Source organism: Ranitomeya imitator, chromosome 7 (assembly GCF_032444005.1).
Source record: "Ranitomeya imitator isolate aRanImi1 chromosome 7, aRanImi1.pri, whole genome shotgun sequence".
NCBI classification, from domain to species: Eukaryota; Metazoa; Chordata; class Amphibia; order Anura; family Dendrobatidae; genus Ranitomeya; species Ranitomeya imitator.
In genome coordinates, this window is record NC_091288.1 from 26,396,529 (window position 1) to 26,421,424 (window position 24,896).

At 40.4% G+C, this 24,896-nt stretch overlaps 1 protein-coding gene across 1 annotated transcript in view; it reads right to left on the bottom strand.

Moving 5' to 3' along the window:
* Positions 1-8,874: 8,874 nt before the first annotated feature.
* Positions 8,875-24,896, bottom strand: part of RND3 (Rho family GTPase 3) — a 28,263-nt gene continuing 12,241 nt past the window's right edge. Inside the window, exons 3-5 of the mRNA XM_069732903.1 lie at positions 15,175-15,284; positions 12,331-12,465; positions 8,875-10,642 (exon numbers count right to left, since the gene is read on the bottom strand). Of these exons, the coding sequence (XP_069589004.1) occupies positions 10,391-10,642; positions 12,331-12,465; positions 15,175-15,284 (497 nt within the window). The 3' untranslated portion in view covers positions 8,875-10,390. The remainder of the gene's footprint in view (positions 10,643-12,330; positions 12,466-15,174; positions 15,285-24,896) is intronic.

Consider the following 24,896-nt stretch of genomic DNA (forward strand, 5'->3'; position numbering starts at 1 on the left):
GTTTTTTGTCACGTACGAGAAAAACTCATGGAACTTGAACCAAACTCATACTGAAATCACTGATGAAACTTGGTCCGTTTTCTCGTACATGAAAAAAACTGACGTGTGAATGAGGCCTAAGGGTTACAAAGAATCAATGAACATGTCCCTTTGCAGATTTCATGGCTGTTTCCTTGTTCTGTCTCATTCCAGTCCACCACATACTCACAGCACGTACATTCATACCAATCTTATTATTCTTTTCAGCACAGATAATCCCCACGGACAGAATCCCCATTCCACTTATGGAAAAAGTTTACATTGAAGTTTGCCATTGATTCTGGAGGACGCCATATAAGGAAGCCCCCCTTCTTATGTCTGGGGTTTCCTCCGATAAATCAGCCTCATTTCATGGAACTAGTTCTGTTTCTCTCTGGCTTGGCACATCTCTATGTGACTCACCCAGTGGTAATTATAGAGTGAGATCTAAGCCTCAGTAAACAATAGCTGGGGGGATGTAGAAGGAGATATATTTGTCTATGTCAACAGTTTACATTGCGCAATTGTTTGGATCATTTCACTAATAACCTAGTATGGGCAAAGTAACATATGCATGATCTGAAAGCATCCGGGCTGAGGCGTCACTTGGCAGCAACTAATGGATTTCTAACTTCTCAAATTCGACTTCTGAGTTACAGATGTAGAAGAGGAAGAGCCCAGTTTGGTGTTGAATTACTCATGATATGATTTCTCTGGAAGCCCAGAAGTAACACCCATGTTGTGACATCATGGCAAACTTAGGCTCCATTCACATTTGCGTTGTTGTGTGTTGCGTCGGTGACGCAACGCACAACGCATGCAAAACGCATGCAAAAACACATGTTTTGGCTACGTTCACATTTGCGTTGTTGTGCGTTGCGTCGGCGACGCAACGCACAACGCATGCAAAAACGCATGTTTTTGTGACGCATCCGTCCATTTTTGGCTTGCTTTTGGACGCAAAAAAAAATGCAACTTGCTGTGTCCTCTGCGCCCTGACGCTTGCACCAAAAAAGAGGCATGCGTCACAAAACGCAAGACAACACATGTCCATGCGCCCCCATGTTAAATATAGGGGTGCATGACGCATGCGTCGCCACGGCTGCGCCCGACGCACCGCTAATGTGAACGTAGCCTTACGCATGCGTCCATTTTTGGCTTGCTTTTGGACGCAAAAAAATGCAACTTGCTGTGTCCTCTGCGCCCTGACGCTTGCGCCAAAAAGGACGCATGCGTCACAAAATGCAAGACAACGCATGTCCATGCGCCCCCATGTTAAATATAGGGGCGCATGACGCATGCGTCGCTGCGGCTGCGCCCGACGCATCGCTAGTGTGAACGTAGCCTTAGCTGTGTAGAATATCATATATGGTAGTGTAGTTTTAAAGATACATACAATGTAAGTATTCTTAAACCTTCATGTAACAAACAAATTTTCGTTGTTGTGCTCTATTTTCACTTCTATTCCCAAGAGCGATAACTTTTTTTTCCCAGTAAACGTAGCAGCATAAATGTTTTCGTTTTTTGCGGGACGCATTTTGGTTTTGAATGACGCTTTTCGTTTTACCGTGTAATGTACCGAAGAAAAGGAAGAAAATTCCAAGAGAGATTAAATAATAATAAAAAGATTAAAAAAAACATTGATGTAGTTTCATTTTTTAGAACACTCAGTGTGCAGTAAAAATGACCTGGCAACATTACAGCAATACCAATTTTTTATAGTTTAGTTGTTAAAAAAATTCAGAACTTTGCATAAAAAGTTTCGGTTTATGTCGCTATTTTCTCAGACACAATTCTGTCGATTGTGCTGTATGAAAACTTGTTCGTTTTTTTGCAGTTTTTATTAACATAACATTTCAATTGCTTTTAATTGCCTTTTTTTAACAGAAGTATACTGACCAGCAATTCTATTTTTTTTTTTTTTAATTTTTGCATGCACTTTATGAAATAAATACTTAGATATTTTATTATTTCTGGCAATTTAGGCAGTACCGAATGTGTTTTGTTGCGTTTTTTTTTTGCATTTTGCCATTGATGTTTTGGAAAAAGAGGAGCGATTTTAACTTTTTTTAATGTTGCTTTTTAATTAGTACCCTTAAGGGACTTGAACTTTCGATTGCTTGATAGTCTATTCAATATGTAATATTGCAGTATATTGTGAAAGTGATGATCCAACGTCACAGACATGGCTGTTCGCGATAGTCTTTTTTTACTTCCCTGCAATGATGGCATCACGTATCTCCAACCACAGGCCTCATCAATTTTATGCTGCAACATTATGGCATGTTAACACTGAAGGTAAGAGCACATGAAAATATTTTAGTAAATCTTATCAACTTGCATTTTAAAAACATTTAATTTGTTGGACCCTTTTAGGTCTTCTTGCTGTATAACAGACTACCTCTTTTGGCTACACAGATATATATATATATATATATACAGTCAGTTTCTTCCTGAAAATGATTGCAAACACAAATTATTTGGTATTATCTTCATTTAATTTGTCTTAAATGAAAAAAAACACAAAAAGAATTGTCCTAAAGCCAAATTGGATATAATTCCACACCAAACATAAAAAAGGGGGTGGACAAAAGTATTAGCACTGTTCGAAAAATCATGTGATGCTTCTCCAATTTGTGTAAATAACAGCACCTGTAACTTACCTGTGGCACCTAACAGGTGTTGGCAACAACTAAATCACACCTGCAGCCAGTTGACATGGATTAAAGTTGACTCAATCTCTGTCCTGTGTCCTTGTGTGTACCACATTGCGCATGGAGAAAAGAAAGAAGACCAAAGAACTGTCTGAGGACTTGAGAAACCAAATTGTGAGGAAGCATGAGCAATCTCAAGGCTACAAGTCCATCTCCAAAGACCTGAATGTTCCTGTGTCTACCGTGCGCAGTGTCATCAAGAAGTTTAAAGCCCATGGCACTGTGGCTAACCTCCCTAGATGTGGACGGAAAAGAAACATTGACAAGAGATTTCAACGCAAGATTGTGCAAGATGTTGGATAAAGAACCTCGACTAACATCTAAACAAGTTCAAGCTGCCCTGCAGTCCGAGGGTACAACGGTGTCAACCCGTACTATCCGTCGGCGTCTGAATGAAAAGGGACTGTATGGTAGGAGACCCAGGAAGACCCCACTTCTTACCCCGAGACATAAAAAAGCCAGGCTGGAGTTTGCCAAAACTTACCTGAAAAGGCCTAAAACATTTTGGAAGAATGTCCTCTGGTCAGATGAGACAAAAGTAGAGCTTTTTGTGCAAAGGCATCAACATAGAGTTTACAGGAGAAAAAAAGAGGCATTCAAAGAAAAGAACGCGGTCCCTACAGTCAAACATGGCGGAGGTTCCCTGATGTTTTGGGGTTGCTTTGCTGCCTCTGGCACTGGACTGCTTGACTATGTGCATGGCATTATGAAGTCTGAAGACTACCAACAAATGTTTCAGCATAATGCAGGGCCCAGTGTGAGAAAGCTGGGTCTCCCTCAGAGGTCATGGGTCTTCCAGCAGGACAATGACCCAAAACACACTTCAAAAAGCACTAGAAAATGGTTTGAGAGAAAGCACTGGAGACTTCTAAGGTGGCCAGCAATGAGTCCAGACCTGAATCCCATAGAACACCTGTGGAGAGATCTAAAAATGGAGAAGGCGCCCTTCAAATATCAGGGACCTGGAGCAGTTTGCCAAAGAAGAATGGTCTAAAATTCCAGCAGAGCATTGTAAGAAACTCATTGATGGTTACCGGAAGCGGTTGGTCGCAGTTATTTTGGTTAAAGGTTGTGCAACCAAGTATTAGGCTGAGGGTGCCAATACTTTTGTCTGGCCCATTTTTGGAGTTTTGTGTGAAATTATCAATGTTTTGCTTTTTGCTTCATTCTCTTTTGTGTTTTTTCATTTAAGACAAATTAAATGAAGATAATACTACCAAACAATTTGTGTTTGCAATCATTTTCAGGAAGAAGCTGAGTATTATCTGACAGAATTGCAGGGGTGTGAATACTTTTGGCCATGACTGTACATATATACATACACACACACACACACACACACACACACACAAATAGGAATCCAAAAAATGGCGGCAGCACACCATTCTTCTCTTTTTGTATATGTATCCACTTATGTGAGAAGAAAGCAAAAAGGCACTCACCGATCTAAAATTCCTTGCTTTATTGGATCTTCGTTAAAAAATTCATGGCAGGGAGAGTGAGGATAGGAGTTAGTGTGAGCAGGTATAAACGACGGCCGTTTTGCACTATGCCAGCGCTTCTACGGGTGACCGTTACCGCTGGCATTAACCCTGTGTGAGTGGTGACTGGAGGGGATTATGGAGCGGGCGGCATGACAGGCAGCTGCCGAGACCAATCAGCGACGTGGGATTTCCGTTACGGAAGTTGAGGACAGAAAAACGGAAGTACCCCTTAGACAAATTTATATATATATATATATATATATACACACAGTATATATACAGTATATATATATGTATATACAAGCCTGTGTCTTAGGGTGAGGTAGTCTGTTGTACAGCAGCAAGAACTAAAAGGGCTTGTTCAGGCAGATTAAATGTGTCTTACAGGGTATGTCATACTTTACAACTCTCCCGAAAATTTCGGGAGACTCCTGGAAAAAAGGGAGATCTCCAAGGATTATGGAACAGTTGGTAAGTTTCCAATGTCCTAACAAGACGTCAGAGAAAGCAGCTCTTCTGGAAAGATTTTTGTGCATGACACTAATATTCTTCTTTATTAGATGGCGCCCAGTGTCAATGGAGAAGGATTGGGTGGAAAAGGTGAGTAGGGGCTGTAACCTAAAGAAAAGGCATACCGCAGTTGAAGGGAAATATACTTTCCAGGTGAACATCCCAAAAGTTGACAAGTATAGTGAATAAGTGGAATCTCCTGAAATATAAAGAAAATAAAAAAAACATAGGACTAAGTATGACTGTAGATTATGAGTTCTCTGTGCTATCCAGAAAGCTTGGGGGAGGCAGGAGTCAGACTTCTGATGGTCTAGTCATAAGACTGGCCATTAATATTACATCAGTGTATATCCGACTCCCAACATTTGCCATCTTTCAAAAAGTCACAAATAATGACTTACCAAAAACATCTGGATAATCAATATCACGCCCATAATGCAAAAAAAAAAAAAAAAAAATACCCTGATGAAACGAATATATATATATATATATATATATATATATATACACACACACACATATATATATATATATATATATATATATATATATATATATATATATATATATATATATATATATATATATATATATATATATATATATTTTTTTTTTTTTTTTTAAAAGCACAAGTAGAATGAAGGAGGTGCAAATAAAAGTCACTATTAAAACCACTTCGGCTAAAAAAAAATATTAAAAATTTAAAAAAAATAAGGCACTAAAAGATTTAATTCCTGATTAATGATTTAACTTGTTCGATATAAGTTGTAAGCTCTTAAGGGCAGGGACCTCTCTCATTTTACTATAATATTACTAACATTGACCTTAAGAAAGATTATATAACAAATGTGTATTTTTATGAAGCCACAGAGGAAATTTCCACCTTGCAATATATCATAGTCCGGCCCCAGAAATGAACAGGGTTGTATCCAAAATGTTCCGATTTTTTGAATATACTTTGCGTCCTTCTTCCAGGAGCTTTCGTTGATCCATCATCTGACTTGTTTCAGTCACGTTTTTCATCCACATTTATAATTATGTAATGTGATTAATAATTTAAGTGACACCACTGATGCCAGCTGCTAAAAACCATATTAGCATTTTATCCCATGGATACTGGAGGAGATCCAAAGCTCTGTCCTTGTGACGACGGCAGCAGAGGACATTACTTCTCAGGCCACCACTGAACAAGAACCACAGACTGTGAAAAAAAATTGCCCGTTTACCATCATCTGTTTAATGGAAGAAAATCACATTATGATATTGTTAGTTATATTTATCAATAATTAGCTATTGACATTATCTCTCTTACATCAATCATTTAATATGGCAGCACGGTGACCTCGCAGTGCTGGAGTCCTGGGCCAAGAACAAAATCTGCAAAGAATTTTTAGGTTCTCCCAGTATTTGCTTGGGTTTCCTCTAAGTTCCACCTACACGCCAATGACATACTGATAGAAAATATAGCTTTTCAGCCCCAATGGGGACAGCTCTGGGCGTTTCATGCTGCCTACTCTGGCAGAGCCGTTGAGCTCTGCTGTTGCAACATTGGCGCTACAGACAAAATACACTGACAGCAGCAGCAGAACTTAGCTCAGTAAACCTCAATTTTCTAATTAAAAAAAAAAAAAAAATCATCTTTGGGACAGGGGGTTTCCGAAACAGGAATACTCCATTTAACACTTTCATGACCAACGATGTATGTTTAAGTCAACTGCCATGTGATAAGGCCTTAAACGCTGAGCCCACACCTGTCCCAGTACTTGATGGCCAATTTGATCAGCCATCAAGCGCCTTTATCTCTTAACCAGTTAAATACCGCTTTCACCGCAGTATTTAATACATGCCGAAAGGAAACGTGCCATTGATCTTGCCCATCGGAGCACCGGTCACATGATCGCGAGGCGCTGATGGGTTGTCATGACAGCCGAAGGTCTGTTGAAGATTTCAGTGCCTGTCATCATGATCCTCCTGTGAACGCCAGACCGTGGCTGGCGCTCACAGGAGATTGGGATTTTGCTATGTATAGCATGGCTGAAGCACAGCTATGTATAACACAGGCTTCACGTCTCCTAAGGGGACTGGTAAAAATACCGAATAAAAAAAAAAAAAAGTTTTAGACAAAAACAAAAAAAGTTCAAATCCCCCCCCCCCTTTTCCCCCATTAAAAATAAAACTATTTTTTTAAAAAATACACTTGGCATCAAATATGTGGTATCACGAAGTACAGAAATGATGATATAAAATAAATTAATCTGATTGGCAAACAGCGTAACAAAAAAAAAAAAGAAACAAAAAAAAACACAAAACACACAAATACACCAGAATTATGGTGTTTTCAAAAGCAAGAAAAAAAAAAAAATCATAAAATATATCTCCTCTCACAACCCCAGATCCTGAAAAATGAGAATGTTACGTGGCTCAGAAAATGATAAATTAACAAAACAAACCAACAAAAAACCTATACATATTTGGTATTAAAGTTAAGCTCAATTTTTGTGTTTTTTTTTTACATATTTGGTATCTGCATAGTAGTACTGACCTGAGGAGCCATTCTACCAGGCCAGTTTTACCATATATTGAACAGGGCAAATGGAAAAACAAACAATACTCAAAAGCCTTTGTAAAATGACACTTTTTACTGCACTTGGAATTTTCTTCCCATTTTCCAGTACACTATATGGCAGAATAAATGCAGTCTTTTGAAAGTGCAATATGTATGAAAGAACTTCAAAAAACAAACAAACGTAGAATGTAGCATTGCATCACTGACAAAAAAAGGAATTGTGACTGGAACTCCTCTTTAAGAAAATGGATGATGTAAGATACTGGATATAGAGAAGATATTGAAGTATTTCCCATCTGTACGATACCTTGTACGTGACAAAAAGGTCTGAAATACGCCAGTCAAAACCATAAAGAAATGTTACACTATTACCGGAAAAATGATTCTTATTCATTGGAAAAAATGAAGCATGAATATTCAGTCTGGTTTCTCGGTGCTGACCCCGGGCATTGTTAATCTTGCTGAATGTGCCAATCCGCCTCATGAGCAATGTTCACTTGTGCGATTTCCGTAACTCAATTAGGGCCCGTCTAATGAGTTCCACCCGTCTTATGATACATTGCAGGCTCATAAGCGCACCATTATGGTCGTATTATGCAGCTTGCTTATTGTTCTGTGCCGTCTTTTACAGTCATCTAATATCTTAGGAGAGATGCTAGTCTAGAAATGATAGATGTGTTTTCCCGCCATGATTTCTTAATGGAAGTGTTGTATAAATTATGCCACAGTGCTGGTCTACCCAGAGATGACAAATGATCTCTTGACACCAACACAATGAGTTGTGATACATTAATCTATCCTCACCCAAACATAACTAAAGTATTGGGACAATGTCTGATCGGTGAGGGGGTGCAACACCTGACACCCCCGCCCATCTGCTGTTTCGGCGTTGTCCGGACCTACTCCCTTATGGAGCTGCACAGCACAATTGGACGGAATAGTGGCCATTATTAGGTACTGTTCATCCACCCCATATTGAAAAGGTGGCGGATGTGCAGTACCCGACCGCAGCCACTCTTCAGTCTACACAGCTCTGTAACCGAGTAGTTCTGGCAGACACCGGGGCACAAATGCTCGGCAGAGGTGCAGGGTTTTGCAACCCCCACTGATCAAACATTGATGGCCTTTTCTTAGGATAGATCATCAATGTTAATGTCCCATACAAATCACCTTTAACCATTGAATTCGGGTTTTTTCATTCAGTCCCATTGCGCTCAAACGGTTTGCTCTTAAGAGCTGACTGATACCAGCGCAGTCCCGTAATTGGAGCCCCCACCTGTGAGCCATATTATTGAGACGCGGAAGGAACCGCAGTAACAACGAAGAAGTGGAGACCCTGTAACATTACGAAGTGAAGAAGTCACAGTGATGAGGACCAAGCTGATCTCTGCATTCCATATACAGACTATCAATTGTAGAGGGTACCGTGTAATTCTTGATTTCCCCTTTGGTGGCGCTGCTGGAAACCGAACCCTCCTAGTCAGGTTCTATTATACATTAGCGACAATCGTTGAGGTCTCAACTCGTGATCTCAGCTTGTTTCAGTAGGACCTTTCCAATATAGATGGACAACCAGAAACAATGACCTTAATGAAGCCTTTATTACATAAAGGGAAAAAAAAATAATGTAATAAATACAGCAGAAACATTTACAAATCAAAACATACACAGAGTGACGGACATTGAACAAAGAAAGAAAAAAGTAACGTTGTCCAGTTATAAGATTGATATAACCAATCTTGGTTGTTACAATATTTAGAATACAGAGTAAGCACTTGCTAGCTATTTTGTTGTAATACTGCCCAAAGCACGTCGTATGGAAAGTGTACTGCGGTGTTTAATAAGTGGAACCTAGCGGAGAAGGACAGGAATAGGATCCATCATTGAACATTCCAGTAGAGGACTAACCTCCGGGAAAATGTCTGGAATGTTGGGTTTCTTCGTGCTGTTGTACAGATGTGACAGTGCTTGTCTACACATGAAACAAGAGTGTTTAATGGTCATAACACAGATCCGTGCTTCAAATAATGAAGCCATTAATGGAGAAAATGCTTGCATTCAAACAAGCAACAGTCTGCAAGATATGCAATAGCTGAAATTTTTTCGTCTACATGAGAGGACCTCCCAAGAAAGGCTTAGAAGACTAAGAATTCCGACACGGCCGTCTCTATTTTCATCTGCATCCTTAACAACTAAAAGGGAGTTAGGTTTATTAAGCTCCTTTGAAGAATGCTCAAATATCATGGCTGGCAAGAATCTTTTATATAAAAAAAAGCTTGAAAGTGAAAGAAAAAAAAAGAAAGAAAAAGGTATAAATCAGATCATAGTTAAGTCAAATACTAATATGCTAACTTTCAAAACCTGTGATTCTTCAAGTTGCCGACCCTCTAACTGATAACATCTAAGAACTTTCAAAAATCATTTGTACAAAATGGAATTCACACGTTTCTCTTCACGATTCTTTCCCAGTTGAAATAACAGCTATTCACATCCTCTTATTTATTTTGTGTAAATTGAAAAACAAAAAAGATATGACTTTAAAAAGCTAGATCATAAAAAGTACCATGAACTACCTAGGTCTACATAGCTGTGCAAGAAGATTACAGAACTTTGAAAAGTTGGAAGTGGGGAGGGGGGGCTTCCAAAACAATTTTTTTCCTCCTGTAGAGCAATGCAATCAATCCTTCATCTACAGGTCACATTGTATAAAACTCTTTGTGTAGAAGAGTGCAAACCCCTGAACGAAAGTCAACAAGAGTGCTCAAAGAGAACTTTTTGGCTAATAAATGGGAATAGATACATGGAACTGAAATTTGAGCGATTCAGCTTTTTTTTTTTGAAAGATGAAGAAAAATTTCCTTTAATCCATCAACACATTTCCAATTGCTTCATATTTTTTTGGTGTAACTTCTTTCCAAAGTGTCCCACTTTCTTCCTCTGTTCGGTCAACATGCTTCGTCGTTGCGTACCAAATCGAATTTGAAGAAAATCCTTAACGGCTCTGGTTTACCAACAGTATAGTATCTAACACTTTGGCAGTGACCTTCATTGAATATTCAACCAAAATCTTCATTTAACTCCATCCACTAAGAACCCCATCACATTACACTGCAACTCTTGGCTTTGTCCTTTCTCAAGTCTGTGGACACTGAGGTCAGTTCTGGTCTGCTTGGCATGTGTGAAATTCTTTTTGTGGTTCTCTGCGTTTTATTCCTTTTCAGGTTTTTATTAGATTTATTTACACATGCCAGAGTTGCGACGTGAAAAATGTCCCTTACACTGTTCTCAGACTGAAGGGCCGAACATTCTATATAGGTGGCTGCTCCGATTTGCTTGGCCATGTTTGCACCCTGTGAAAAGAAAAACAAAAAAGTGAGGAAACCGGACGACCAAATATTTATTAAGGTACTAACGGAATCATGAAGAGGTCTAAAGCTGGTTCATACACACGACAGTGCTGCCCAAGAATTCATGTTTTCAAAGGGGAGAGAAGTTACTACTAGACACCATGGAAGCTGGACATCTCTCCAGAAGAAAAAAACTTTGTTCCTCCAAAGTTATCTGTTGGGGGGAAGAGTCAAGAAGCTCCATGTATATCAGGTGGTCATCTGGCTTTGCCTAAAATTGGTGGGTTCATCCAATTTGCATGGATTTGTTAAATCTCCTGGAAACATTTTGAGATTAGTCATCCTAGCCACTTCTAAACACTTAGAGGGGTTGACCAGTTTTAACTTACTGATCGGTGGCGGACACTGGGATCGGCGGAACAAAGAGGTTTTTTTATACCCACGAAAAAAAAAAAGTTGTGTGGCAGCTTGGATACCAGTCACATCATACATTATAAATACTCACAGATGCATGTAAAAATATATTTATTTTAAAATTGGTTAAATTTGCCAGTTTTGAACAATTTTTGTAAAAACTCCGTGATTGGGTTTTTCATGTCCTGCCAATATGGTTTTTTTTTGTTTTTTTTTTCCCCCCCAAGATGGCCAAATGTTTATCGGATAGTCAAAATGTGTGAAATTAATGTGGGTCAACTTGAGAGGAGACCACATGTTAAGCACAAAAATAACATAACTTCCATGTAGATATAGGGCCTGGTTGATTTTAAATTCAGGGTCATAGACCCATAACGCCAAAGTGTTAACCACTGACCCACTGTGCTGCCCAAATTGTGAAAAATGACAAGTTGACTCAGAGGCCAATCCCACCCATGGCCAGAGGCCGATCCCACCCATGGCCAGAGGCCGATCCCGCCCATGGCCAGAGGCCGATCCCACCCATGGCCAGAGGCCGATCCCACCCATGGCCAGAGGCCGATCCCACCCATGGCCAGAGGCCGATCCCGCCCATGGCCAGAGGCCGAACCCGCCCATGGCCAGAGGCCAATCTCGTCCATGGCCAGAGGCCGATACCGCCCATGGCCAAAGTTGTAGAAAGAAAATGACTATTACCAGCAATTCATTAGGATGACTTAATATTATGACATCAAAGTTGGCAAATATGTTGCGTGTATCATTGTAAGTGAGAGGACAGATTCCTAGTATACATTAGTGTTCACAAGAATGCTAATAAATGTTTTCTGAGAAAATGACAATGCAGGAACACGCAGTCGCCCTTACTCATAGATTGTACTTATAGAATTTTCTCGTTACATAACATTCACATGTGCCGCGGCCTCGATCCTGAGTCACATTCCAGAATTCCTTCTTCAATTGTACAAAGCTTAACCCGTGAATCCAGCCAGATGATAATTGCACAGTATAAGACCTTCATCAGGCCTGACTTATGTGAAGTCCTAATGGATTTAGATAACATATTGTGATAAATCTTAACTACTACATACAGGAGGCAGAGAGCATGTAATTATTCGAGAAGTACTATCTAAAATTAGCCATCTCGTGGGAACAGGGAAACCCGGCTTAGTTGGGGAGCATGAAGGGGGGGGAAGAGAGCCACACACACATAAAAATCAGATCCACAACAAATCTCTAAAACATACATAAAACACTATGGGCCATATATAAAAACGTACCTGATCGTAAGATACCGGCGTCTGCCTGTGATTGGACAGTTCCACCAGCGTCGTGAGGTCTGTGCGCAGATCAGATTTGCATCCAACTAGCAACATTTTGGTGTTGGGACAAAATTCCTGAATTTCACCTTTCCACTAAAAGAGGATATTTTGAAAAAAAAAATAGTTTAGTTTAATTTCCTAAAAACATTAAAATGATTATTAATAAATAATAATGAATCCTAGATTACGGTATTTGTTGCCTTTTAAATAAAATGTTTGGTTTTTTTCCCCTTATATATATGAAAGTCACCAGAATAGTAAAATATGCTTTTCAGTCGAATGATGACATTCTAGATTATCAGAATTTCTTTCAATACAAGAAAAAACAAACAAATACAGCAACTGTGAAAATTAAACAATTTTCTATAGAAGTGCAAGGAATGAGTAAAAGCAAATTCTAGTAAAGTGCAGTTACATAAAAACATACAAGAATGACAGTCATCTCAAACATGCCCGCCAGGGCAGTGACAAGCTGACGAACACGTGAAGAGAAAGAATCACATAAGGTGCATGCGCATACACCTTACATAAGTTTTGGTCAAACACTTGTTCAGCAGACCGCGCTCTCTCTACTAACTCCCTCAGCCGAGTGTTCATGCGATTCCTACCGGGAGAACAGAGTAAGCTGCTGCCAAACTCATCTGGCAGCGGCTTATTTACCTCAGAACAAAAGGACATGACAGGGGCTGTACACAGAAGAAAGCGTTGGTTTACGAATTGTACTCCAACATCAACACAGCAGTACCGGCCGTCGCCATTATCCCCATGGACAGCGTGTGCGCACTGCTATGTTGACGTTGTAGAGGAATTCTTCAATAATATATATATATATATATATATATATATAGTGGGGCAAAAAAGTATTTAGTCAGTTAGCAATAGTGCAAGTTCCACCACTTAAAAAGATGAGAGGCGTCTGTAATTTACATCATAGGTAGACCTCAACTATGGGAGACAAAATGAGGAAAAAAAATCCAGAAAATCACATTGTCTGTTTTTTTATCATTTTTTTTGCATATTATGGTGGAAAATAAGTATTTGGTCAGAAACAAACAATCAAGATTTCTGGCTCTCACAGACCTGTAACTTCTTCTTTAAGAGTCTCCTCTTTCCTCCACTCATTACCTGTAGTAATGGCACCTGTTTGAACTTGTTATCAGTATAAAAAGACACCTGTGCACACCCTCAAACAGTCTGACTCCAAACTCCACTATGGTGAAGACCAAAGAGCTGTCAAAGGACACCAGAAACAAAATTGTAGCCCTGCACCAGGCTGGGAAGACTGAATCTGCAATAGCCAACCAGCTTGGAGTGAAGAAATCAACAGTGGGAGCAATAATTAGGAAATAGAAGACATACAAGACCACTGATAATCTCCCTCAATCTGGGGCTCCACGCAAAATCCCACCCCATGGGGTCAGAATGATCACAAGAACGGTGAGCAAAAATCCCAGAACCACGCGGGGGGACCTAGTGAATGAACTGCAGAGAGCTGGGACCAATGTAACAAGGCCTACCATAAGTAACACACTACGCCACCATGGACTCAGATCCTGCAGTGCCAGATGTGTCCCACTGCTTAAGCCAGTACATGTCCGGGCCCGTCTGAAGTTTGCTAGAGAGCATTTGGATGATCCAGAGGAGTTTTGGGAGAATGTCCTATGGTCTGATGAAACCAAACTGGAACTGTTTGGTAGAAACACAACTTGTCGTGTTTGGAGGAAAAAGAATACTGAGTTGCATCCATCAAACACCATACCTACTGTAAAGCATGGTGGTGGAAACATCATGCTTTGGGGCTGTTTCTCTGCAAAGGGGCCAGGACGACTGATCCGGGTGCATGAAAGAATGAATGGGGCCATGTATCGTGAGATTTTGAGTGCAAATCTCCTTCCATCAGCAAGGGCATTGAAGATGAAATGTGGCTGGCTCTTTCAACATGACAATGATCCAAAGCACACCGCCAGGGCAACGAAGGAGTGGCTTCGTAAGAAGCATTTCAAGGTTTTGGAGTGGCCTAGCCAGTCTCCAGATCTCAACCCTATAGAAAACCTTTGGAGGGAGTTGAAAGTCCGTGTTGCCAAGCGAAAAGCCAAAAACATCACTGCTCTAGAGGAGATCTGCATGGAAGAATGGGCCAACATACCAACAACAGTGTGTGGCAACCTTGTGAAGACTTACAGAAAACGTTTGACCTCTGTCATTGCCAACAAAGGATATATTACAAAGTATTGAGATTAAATTTTGTTTCTGACCAAATACTTATTTTCCACCATAATATGTAAATAAAATGTTAAAAAAACAGACAATGTGATTTTCTGGATTTTTTTTCTCAGTTTGTCTCCCATAGTTGAGGTCTACCTATGATGTAAATTACAGACGCCTCTCATCTTTTTAAGTGGTGGAACTTGCACTATTGCTAACTGACTAAATACTTTTTTGCCCCACTGTATATATATATATATATATATATATATATATATATATATATATATATATATATATATATATATATATATACATACATATATATACACATATATATACACACATACATATATATACAGTATATATATATATATATATATATATATATATATATATATATATATATATATATATACACATATACACACACACACACACACTCTGATGATTTGGCACAATCTACATGAAAATGAAATGGATATTTAACATATTGAAAGATTATGAATTGCAAATGAGGATTCTTTGATTCTGACATCATCACATGTTTAGCAAAAAAAAAAAAAAATGATAATAGCTGATAATAGCTACGCTTACCTTCTTAAGAACGCTATCAAGTGTCTCGGGTCGACTGATGTCAAAACATATTAAGACGGCATCGGAATCTGGATAGGAGAGTGGACGGACGTTGTCATAATACGGAGAACCTGAGAAGAGGAAAGAACATTTATATTACTGTAACGGGCAATGAAAAGATCCGTAATTAATTTTTCAAGTTGCCGAAGCTTAAAGAAAAAAAAAATAAAAAGTGCAAAAAACTATACGATAGGAAAATAACAGGAATGAATAGTTTTGAAGTACAATTAGTGGCAATAGTGCACATTAAATGCCCCTGCTGGGACTTTTCGCTGAACAATTCCTCTCCAATATGTTTGAATGATTAACGAGTTATTTAAAGAAAATAAATAATAATATTATAAATGATTTACCTAGCCAGCTAATACATTTAAAAGGACTGAAGTGCATAAAATAATGACAAACATATGACATCTGATTCTGCAGTGCCACCGATCTGCTCCGTTGTTGTGTCCTGCAGTGATTGTGTCTTTCACTACCCAGGTGACCACTGCAGACAGTCAGTGTCCTCGGTGTTCTCCCTCTGCAGCCGTCTTCTGGGTAGTCGTGGATGCCACCACTTCTGGACAGTAAACCGAGACCGATGCTACAACAATGTCTAAATTTCTCACGCTGATGCCAGAGATTGCTGCAGGACAAACCAGCAGGAGCCCCCGAGCTGTGGCACAGGAACCAAGTCATCAGTAATGTGCCTTTCGGTAGGTTATGCTCTATACTAAGGATTAGAGAATAGCTTGTAAACTACGGTAATTTAATTTGTTTAGAATTTCTCAAAAGTCATGAGTGCTTGCTAAAATGAATTTTTAGGAATTCCATACGTGCGAGTCCAGCAAAATGGCAGCCATGGGTATTTAAAATAAACATTATCACATTTATACCCTAGCCTCTCACCTGTCCCCTGAAGCACCCTTAGGCTGGGGTCACAATTGCGAGTGCAATGCAAGAAATTTGTGAGTCTCTCTCATCAATAGCCGGCACTCGGGACCGGAGCGTTCAGCTGCATAGAAATATATGTAGCTGCACGGTCCAGTCCCAAGTGCCGGCGGCAGTGCCGGGTTTTGATGTGAGAGACTCGCATGAGTTTCGCAAGTGACCCTGACCTTAATGCCATCCTCTGACTTCCTAAGGCACCTGCTCTTTGTCATTGACTAGGCCTCCACACGCCTTCAGAGGTCATGTTGTAATGTGCATCACTCCTTGTGGCCACGTGGGACAGCACGTATCACAACACAATAATTTGGGTCAAGGCCTAGCTGGTGCCAAGAAACGCCAAAGAGTGCATAGGAGACCGGCGTCAGAGCAGAATGGGTACCTTGGGAAACCATTGGAGGACAGGTGGTGAGAGGCAGCGACAGGAAAAAGGTAAAGGTGGAGGTGAGCATGATAAAAATATTACATAATACATTAACCCGCATCTGACCCACCCATGCATTATGCTTTGGGGTCAGGAGACCTCAGACCACAGTAAACTTTTTGTAATGGTAATCGGGGCACATTTGATTAGACTTGCAAAACTGAATTTCCAGCTGATACGCAAATTCAAATTTTTGGAAGATTTGCTCATCGCTACAATATACTGCCCCCTCTTTGGCTGAAATTTTTCAGTAAGTGGGAAACTCCTTTAACCGGACTGACAATGTAGGTGGGCTTGAGTTTTCCTAGACACTTGTAATGGAGCAGTGGGAGGATACAAGCACTTGGAAGCCGTCCGGTCTTGAATTATGACTTTGTATAGACAAAAGCAAAAAAGCATGAAGCCTTCATTAAGAAAACTTTAGCGAGAAGATCCTGGTGATCTCACCCGGGAACATTCCCCAAGTGTTTGCTCTGTTCGACTTCAAATTAAACAAATGACAGAAGATTATTATGGTTTCCAAAAAAAAAAAAAAAAAAAAAAAAAAAAACACTATCGTACATGCTGTTCCAGTAGTTTCAGTGTATAAATCCCCCTCATAATATCACACAGTGTTGGTGATTATTGTGGAATTTTACATGTAGCAGGCTCTGACATTGCAGCTCCCCAGCTGGTGTGAAATACCCATCTTAGCACGCTCCACCAGGAATGTAATGTTCTTGGAGGGCTAAACTTTTGCATGGTTCATTTGTTTCGCTACAACTTCTTTTAAGAGCCGAGCTGTTGAATGACATACTTTGGGCATGATATCACTTAGGCGGAAGGGAGTTGATAAGCGTAGAAACAAGCTTTGAAACATTATGTAGTCCGAGCTGTAGAACAGTGGTCTCCAACCAGTGACCAAACTTGGATTTGGATTTTCGGGAAACACAGGTTGAGGACCATTGCCACAAACTATAAATAAGAGTTGTGCAAGTGGTTACTTTTTTTTTTTTTTTTTTTTTTCAGTTCTACAGCCAAGAGATCGTTGAACGTCAGGCAGAGGTCCTGCAGCAAAACAGATCCATTGGATAGAAATGGAGTTTTGAACTAAATTTTATGACAAAAAAAAATGGTAGTATAAAATCCAAAAGGAACATAGCCAAGTGGGTTACTGGTTCACATGTTTAACTTCCAGCACCTAAGTCATAACATTGAAGCCAACCAGTATCGGGATGGAATTTGTAGGTTCTTCCCGCTTTTGTGAAAAAAATAAAATGTATAGGGATTGTCCAATACTGAACAGCCACTTGAACAAAGTAAACTCCCCCTCGCACATAAAAAAAAAAAAATCTCCCAGTCCAACGCCATTCCTTCAATCTCCGCGCTGTATCCTCAGTCAGTCAACTGACAAAATATCACTTGGACGCTGCAGCCAGTCAGCGACAGCTGATCCACTTCGAAAAATATCTGAAGGTTGCAGCCAAAGAACAGTATTTTATGCTGCACCCCTTTAAAGCTTTATCAATGCTAGTGTTTAGATATTTTGGTTCCCTTATAGGGAGAGAAAAGCTAAAATGATGCCAGTATCAGAACCTGCACTTGATGGACACCTACAAGCCCCGAAAGGATCAGATTGAATCAACTGGATTTTATGGAGTTTCCATTGGGGTGGATGTCACTGGGCAGGGCAAAAATAGTACAGCATCTCCAGAGATTTTTAAAGAATCTAATAATAATAATAATAATATTAATAATAATCTTTATTTATATAGCGCCAACATATTCCGCAGCGCTTTACAGTTTAACAGTTTCAAACACAAAAGTCATAAGTAACAACGTTAACAATACAATAATTAAAGCAAAATAAGACGACCCTGCTCGTGAGAGCTTACAATCTACAATGATCTACTACACAGTCATGAATATAGATTAGTCTGGAAATCATAATTTACTCATATCCTCATAAAACATACAAACCTCCCAGAGAGGAAATTCAAAGATCACCTTGTGCTTTGTAGGATTCAGGGGGACCATTCAGTAACTGATTTATCCAGCCTTCGCCACAGTATTGATCGACTGGGATATTTGATGCCTGGATTTACATCAAATAGGGCCTTTTCGATTTTAGTCATTAAGGTCATAAAATATCTGATCGGTGCAGATCTCCCTTCAAGAACAGGATTCGTATTGTGCTGCTGTGAGTGGAGGTAGACAAATGTTTGCAGCTCTGTCCATTGACTTTAGAGATCAAAACAATTCAAGAAATTTAATTTTTGTATCAACGAGGTTTATCCTCTGGAATTCTGTGCCCCAACACGTCCGGTTATCCACCACATTTGTATCCTTCAAACGAAACCTGAAAACCCACCTCTTCAAAGAAGCTTACAACCTGTGATGACCACACGGCCACCTCAACACCATCAGAGCTACTGTCACCCCTGACCTACTGTCTCCTTCCCCACAATCCTGTAGAATGTAAGCCCGCAAGGGCAGGGTCCTCTTCCCTCTGTATCAGTCTGTAATTGTTAGTTTTGTTTACTGTGATATTTGTATTTTGATGTAACCCCTTCTCATGTACAGCACCATGGAATTAATGGTGCTATATAAATAAATAACTGCTTTAAAGATACAAAAATCAATCTCTGCATCCTCATTTCTTGATGGGGTCAGATTTACGCACCTAGTGTTAACCGATTTCTAAAGAATCACACCCCCAGTGATGGAGCTTGCTGGGGCTCATTTTAAGAGAAGAAGCACAGGTCTTCTTTATAATGTCTGTCATCTGAATATACCTGTGGAAGCATAATCATGGCTCCCAGATACAGACATGTGAACTAGCAATGAAAAAGGCCGTGAAATCTCCAACTCTATTTACCGGTAATCAAGTTAATCCCGGCTTACACTTCAAAAGGAAGCAATGCAAAACGGCTGCTCACCTCGTAGGCATTACGCAACAAGCTCATCCTCGAAATATGATGATGTGATTCAACTGTGAAAGAAAATGAATGCCATGTGTGATTTTCTCATACCTCGCCCATAGACAGAAACTCCTAGTTGACATACCTGCCCTCTGAAATCACCGCGGCTTCATCCAAACCACCATATATGTCCATAAACTGCACCCAAGATGGTGGTGGCATAAACCAGTCTATTTGTCAGGGTGATCTCTAAGCATTCACTGAGCTCTTAAATTCTTTTTTATGACAATGCGTGAAGGTTTTCAGGTTATATACACACTCAACAGCTTTATAGGAAGGATATACGACACCTACATAGACTTGTAGTGTTTCCCAGAGCATCATTACAGGAGAAAAGTGGGATTACGAGTCACTAATAGCAACAGTCTATGAGTCGTATGAGTTACTAGTAGTAAGAGTCGTTGCAGGTTTATTTTTATTAGGATTCGTCACCTAATGGCTAGTACTAATACACAATAAAGCACATGTCACAACTTTTCGCATTTTTCCCCACCACCCTTTTCGTAAAAAATAAAAACACAAACACACACACACACACCTCACCGCAACCCAGGAAGCATCTCCAGGCCTACAAATCTCCCCAAGCCAGCTGGCAGTCTCCACAAGGAGAAACCACTTCCCTCTGGACCTCCATCAAAGGTCTCTCATGCAGCCACCACCTCACAATGTAAGGACGTGGGTAGAGAAGACCCAATTTGGCCAAATGTCCTAAGTTGTATAGGTAAAGTGGGGCTCCTCTAAAATGGTTACACTAGAAAGCCATCTTTTCTCCTTTGGGTTGAGAACGAAGTTGCATGACTTGGGTAATTTTACTGAGGAACTGCGGCGATCAGTCCTTGTGATTAGTGGAGATCCTGAGTTTGTGATGGCCACGATCATATACTGATAGTCTTGGTATAGGCTGCGTCTTAATTACCAACCCTCAACAATGTGACTTTCCAAAGTAATGGCCGTAAGTCCCAGGACTATACAGATCAGGTGGTCCCTGATCAATGGTTATAATCTGGAAATTGTGCTCTTGCTGGCGGAGCCGCTCAGCGATTGGCTGCAATGGTGATGTCATAGCGGCAGCCAAAACAGAGACAGAGAGCCGCATGCCGGTTGTTATTTTTCTTGATTGCAATTGTTCAGGGTCCACTTTGTTGAAAGTGGAAAACAACCCCTTTACGTGATATCTAAATAGGTAATATTATTATTATTATTATTATTATTATTATTATTAATGATAATAATAATCATCATCTAAAACTAAATATCCTGTTTATGGAAAATAAGTGTAAAATAAATAAAATAAAATAAAAATACCCAACTGAACTTTCAGAAAACCCAGTAAAATTCACATCGGAATAATCAGTTTCTCTAAGAACTGGTGTAAACCAAGATTAATAAATCATAACTTGCAATGTATAGTTACACAGCCATACAGCAGTACCAGCACTATTGTGTGGCTGTAATCAGGGGCGGACATAGCATTGGTGCACATAATCATTCATAATATACATCTATACAGTGTAAATCTAGGACGGTATCCTGGCTCCTCTTACGTCCATAGCTGAAACCTCTAAAGACCCGAATCTTATTTTTTCACATTTTCTCACTTCACAATCTGCATCAGAACGTACGGCAAATGTGAGCGGTGCTAGGACCCTGTAGGATCCCCGCTTGCACCCTGTAGGTAGGGCAGCCACAGGCAAGGAAAGATTTGCAGCCCATCAATCATCCTGCCTGAGCGATTATCTTGTAAGGCTTGAATTTTATTAGGAAATAGGGCTGTAAAAGCCACTGGCAAGAAGAAGAAAAAAAAAAAAAAAGGGGGACGAGGAGGGCACATTTAATGAAGAGGATACAAATTATGCAATAAAATGAAAATATATTGGCATATGTGCATGCATTATAACTCAAGTTGGTAATAAAAGCTACTAAACCTTCTATTTTTTCTAAGATTTAGAGGAAAGGAACTGTAAAGTTATAGGCAACGTATTACAGAGGTGGACCTTGCCCCTGTCTGGATCATAAACAGCAGCCAAATTAAGATTACTTGCGTAGCAACATGGAAGGTCCCTCATTCAGGTCCTCAATCCGCTAGACCCGTGTTCAATGCTAAGAAAATCCTGAAAGCATGATCTATTGGTCAGCTTTGGAGGAACAGAGGGCAGGGGAATTGGAAAGAGCGCTTCTGTCTCTGGAGGACTCAGCACCATGTAATACTTCAGTTCTCCTGTGGAGGCACTGTAGGAAAACGCTCAGATTAGAACAGATTTCTAGAAATCTTGGCAGTGAGATACCCTGTGATCATCTAATTTTCAAGACAAAAAAACAAACAAAAAAAAAAAACAAACACACCCTTTTTTTTTATTGTAGATGCCATTATAGGGTAAATGCAAAAATATATAAAAACACGACACACGCAGCCGATACAGCTCACAGAATTCAGGATCAGATTTTGAAACATATTTCATATAAGTTTTTTCACCTCCTTATTCCCAACAGTTTTAGGAAAGCTAACATTTTCCACTGACCATGAAAGAAACTTCCAAGAACTGGATGCCACTAGTTACTCAGCATATTAAAAAAAAAAAAAAATCTCCAGATTTCCTGTTAGCAAAAATAGGAAGCAGACTTTGCTCACGAGCAGATTCGGTTCTGTTGGCAGATTTCCAGGGACAATAAAAAAAACTATGTTGTTATAACCACAGATTACAAATATCGGGAGTAAACATCTAGTAAGAGGAATAATAACTAGGAGTTCATACGACAAGCTGAAATGCATGGACGGACCTAATGGCCATCAGGCTACCTCTGGCGAGCACATGGACGGCTGTGCGGCCCTCCAGAGAAATGCCACCCCACACCATTACTGACCCACTGCCAAGCCGGTCATGCTGAAGGATGTTGCAGGCAACAGATCGCTCTCCACGGTGTCTCCAGACTCTGTCACATGTGCTCAGTGTGAACCTGCTTTCATCTGTGAAGAGCACAGGGCGCCAGTTGTGAATTTGCCAATCCTGGTGTTCTGTGGCAAATGCCCACATGGCATGGTCCTGCATGGTGTTGGGCTGTGAGCACAACCCCCATCTGTGGACATCGGGCACTCAGACCATCCTCATGGAGTTGGTTTCTAACCGTTTGTGCAGACACATGCACATTTGTGGCCTGCTGGAGGTAATTTTGCAGGGCTCTGGCAGTGCTCCTCCTGTTCCTCCTTGCACAAAGGCTGAGGTAGTGGTCCTGCTGCTGGGTTGTTGCCCTCGTACGGCCCCCTCCACATCTCCTGGTGTACTGGCCTATCTCCTGGCAGTGCCTCCAGCCTCTGGACACTACGCTGACAGACACAGCAAGCCTTCTTGCCACAGCTCACATTGGTGTGCCATCCTGGATGAGCTGCACTACCTGAGCCACTTGTGTGGGCTGTAGAGTCTGTCTCCTGCTATCACGAGTGTGAAAGCACAACCAACATTCAAAAGTGACCAAAACATCAGCCAGAAAGCATTGGTAGTGAGATGTGGTCTGTGGTGCCCACCTGCAGGACCACTGCTTTATTGAGTGTGTCTTGATAATTGCCAATAATTTCCATCTGTTGTCTATTCCATTTGCACAACAGCATGTGGAATTGATTGTCAAACAGTGTTGCTTCCTAAGTGGACAGTTTGATTTCACAGAAGTTTGATTTACTTGGAGTTATATTCTGTTTAAGTGTTCCCTTTATTTTTTTTGAGCAGTGTATATTTTATTCTGCTTCGTTTTGATGCTAGCAAACAGGGAATGAGAGAAATCTGCCCTTTGTATCTTTTGTTTTAAACTTTAAAAGTAAAAAAGCGTGAGATTAACATGGGATAGCCATTTTTTTCCTCATAAAAGCCCCCCCCCCAAAAAAAAACAAACAAAAAAAGACACACACCCCCTACCTCGCTTTCACAATACCATTTCACTAGTAACAGATTTCCATCTACACAGTGCAACAACACAAACAGCTGTGTGGATGTGCACGTTGAAAAGAACACAGCAGGATTCTGAACGAGGGGGTCCGAGATCTCAGCAAGGGGGATCAAATCACTACCTGATGTAAACTACAAGCAGGCAGAATTTACAAAAAAAAAAAAAAAAAAAAAAAAAAAATTTATTTTTTCAGTTTTCATAACATATAGTTGCCTTCTTCCAGAATAGGTTCTTAAAAGAAATAATTGCAAATTCACATACATGATCAAAGTAACAAGAGCAGCTCTGGAGCTCAAAGTTCTGCTCAACAAGTAAAATGGTACATACATGGGTTATATAGAAACTTAATTTTTTTAGGCACAGAAGAGTTAACTGTCCAAAATGTTGTACAAAATTGTGAGGAAGCTTTGTTTTTCCTGATACAAATCTCCAAATTAGGCTACGTTCACATTGGCGTTCCGCCAATGTGCGTCGCTGTTGCGCCGGCGACGCGCCCCTATGTTTAACATAGGGGACGCGTGCGTTTTTTGGGTGGCGTTTTTTGACACTTGCGTCGTTTTCGACGCTAGCGTCGGACGCAAGAAAATGCAACAAGTTGCATTTTCTGTGCGTCCGATTTTGGTCAAAAAACGACGCACGCGTCGCAAAACGCGCGCGTTTTTGCGTGCGTTTGCGCGCGTTTTTGCGTGCGTCGCGCGTTGCGTCGCCGACGCAGGGCGGCGCAACGCTAGTGTGAACGTAGCCTTGCTTAAACAAGGAACGTTAGGGCGTGTGCACACGTTGCAGATTTGTCATATTTGGCACTTTTTCTCTTGCGCAGGAGTGTCACAAAACCGGAAGGGTTTCCTGATTCCAATGAAGTGAATGAGAATCCTAAAGTCTCGTGCATATGTTGCTTATTTTTGACTTGCAGATTTAAATCTGTGGCATGTCAATACTTTCAGCAGATTTCACACATACTAACGAGTGGGGGGAGGGAATCTGCACCAGGAAAAAAAAAAAATGGAAAAAAAAAAGAAGATGCACCAAATATACTTAAGTTGTGCACATACCCTTAAAAAGGAACCTGTAAAGCGAATTTATGATCAGCTTGTCTGACCTCAATAGTAACAGTTAGGCCGGGATCACATACACACACACACACACAGCGAGATACGGCCGAGTCTCGCAGGTAAAAACCAAGCTCTGGCACCGGCACTCCGGAGCGGAGCGTGCGGCCGCATAGCAATACATGGAGCTGCACGCACAGCCCCGGAGTGCCGGTGCCAGAGCTTGTTTTAAACCTGCGAGACTCGGCCGTATCTCGCTGTAGTGTGACTCCGGCCTTAGCAAGACATTTGTCCATCCAGTTCAGCCTAAATTCCGTCAGAATAAATCCCCAGATCTACGTCCTTCTAAAGAACCTAATAACTGTAAGATAAAATAGTGTTACA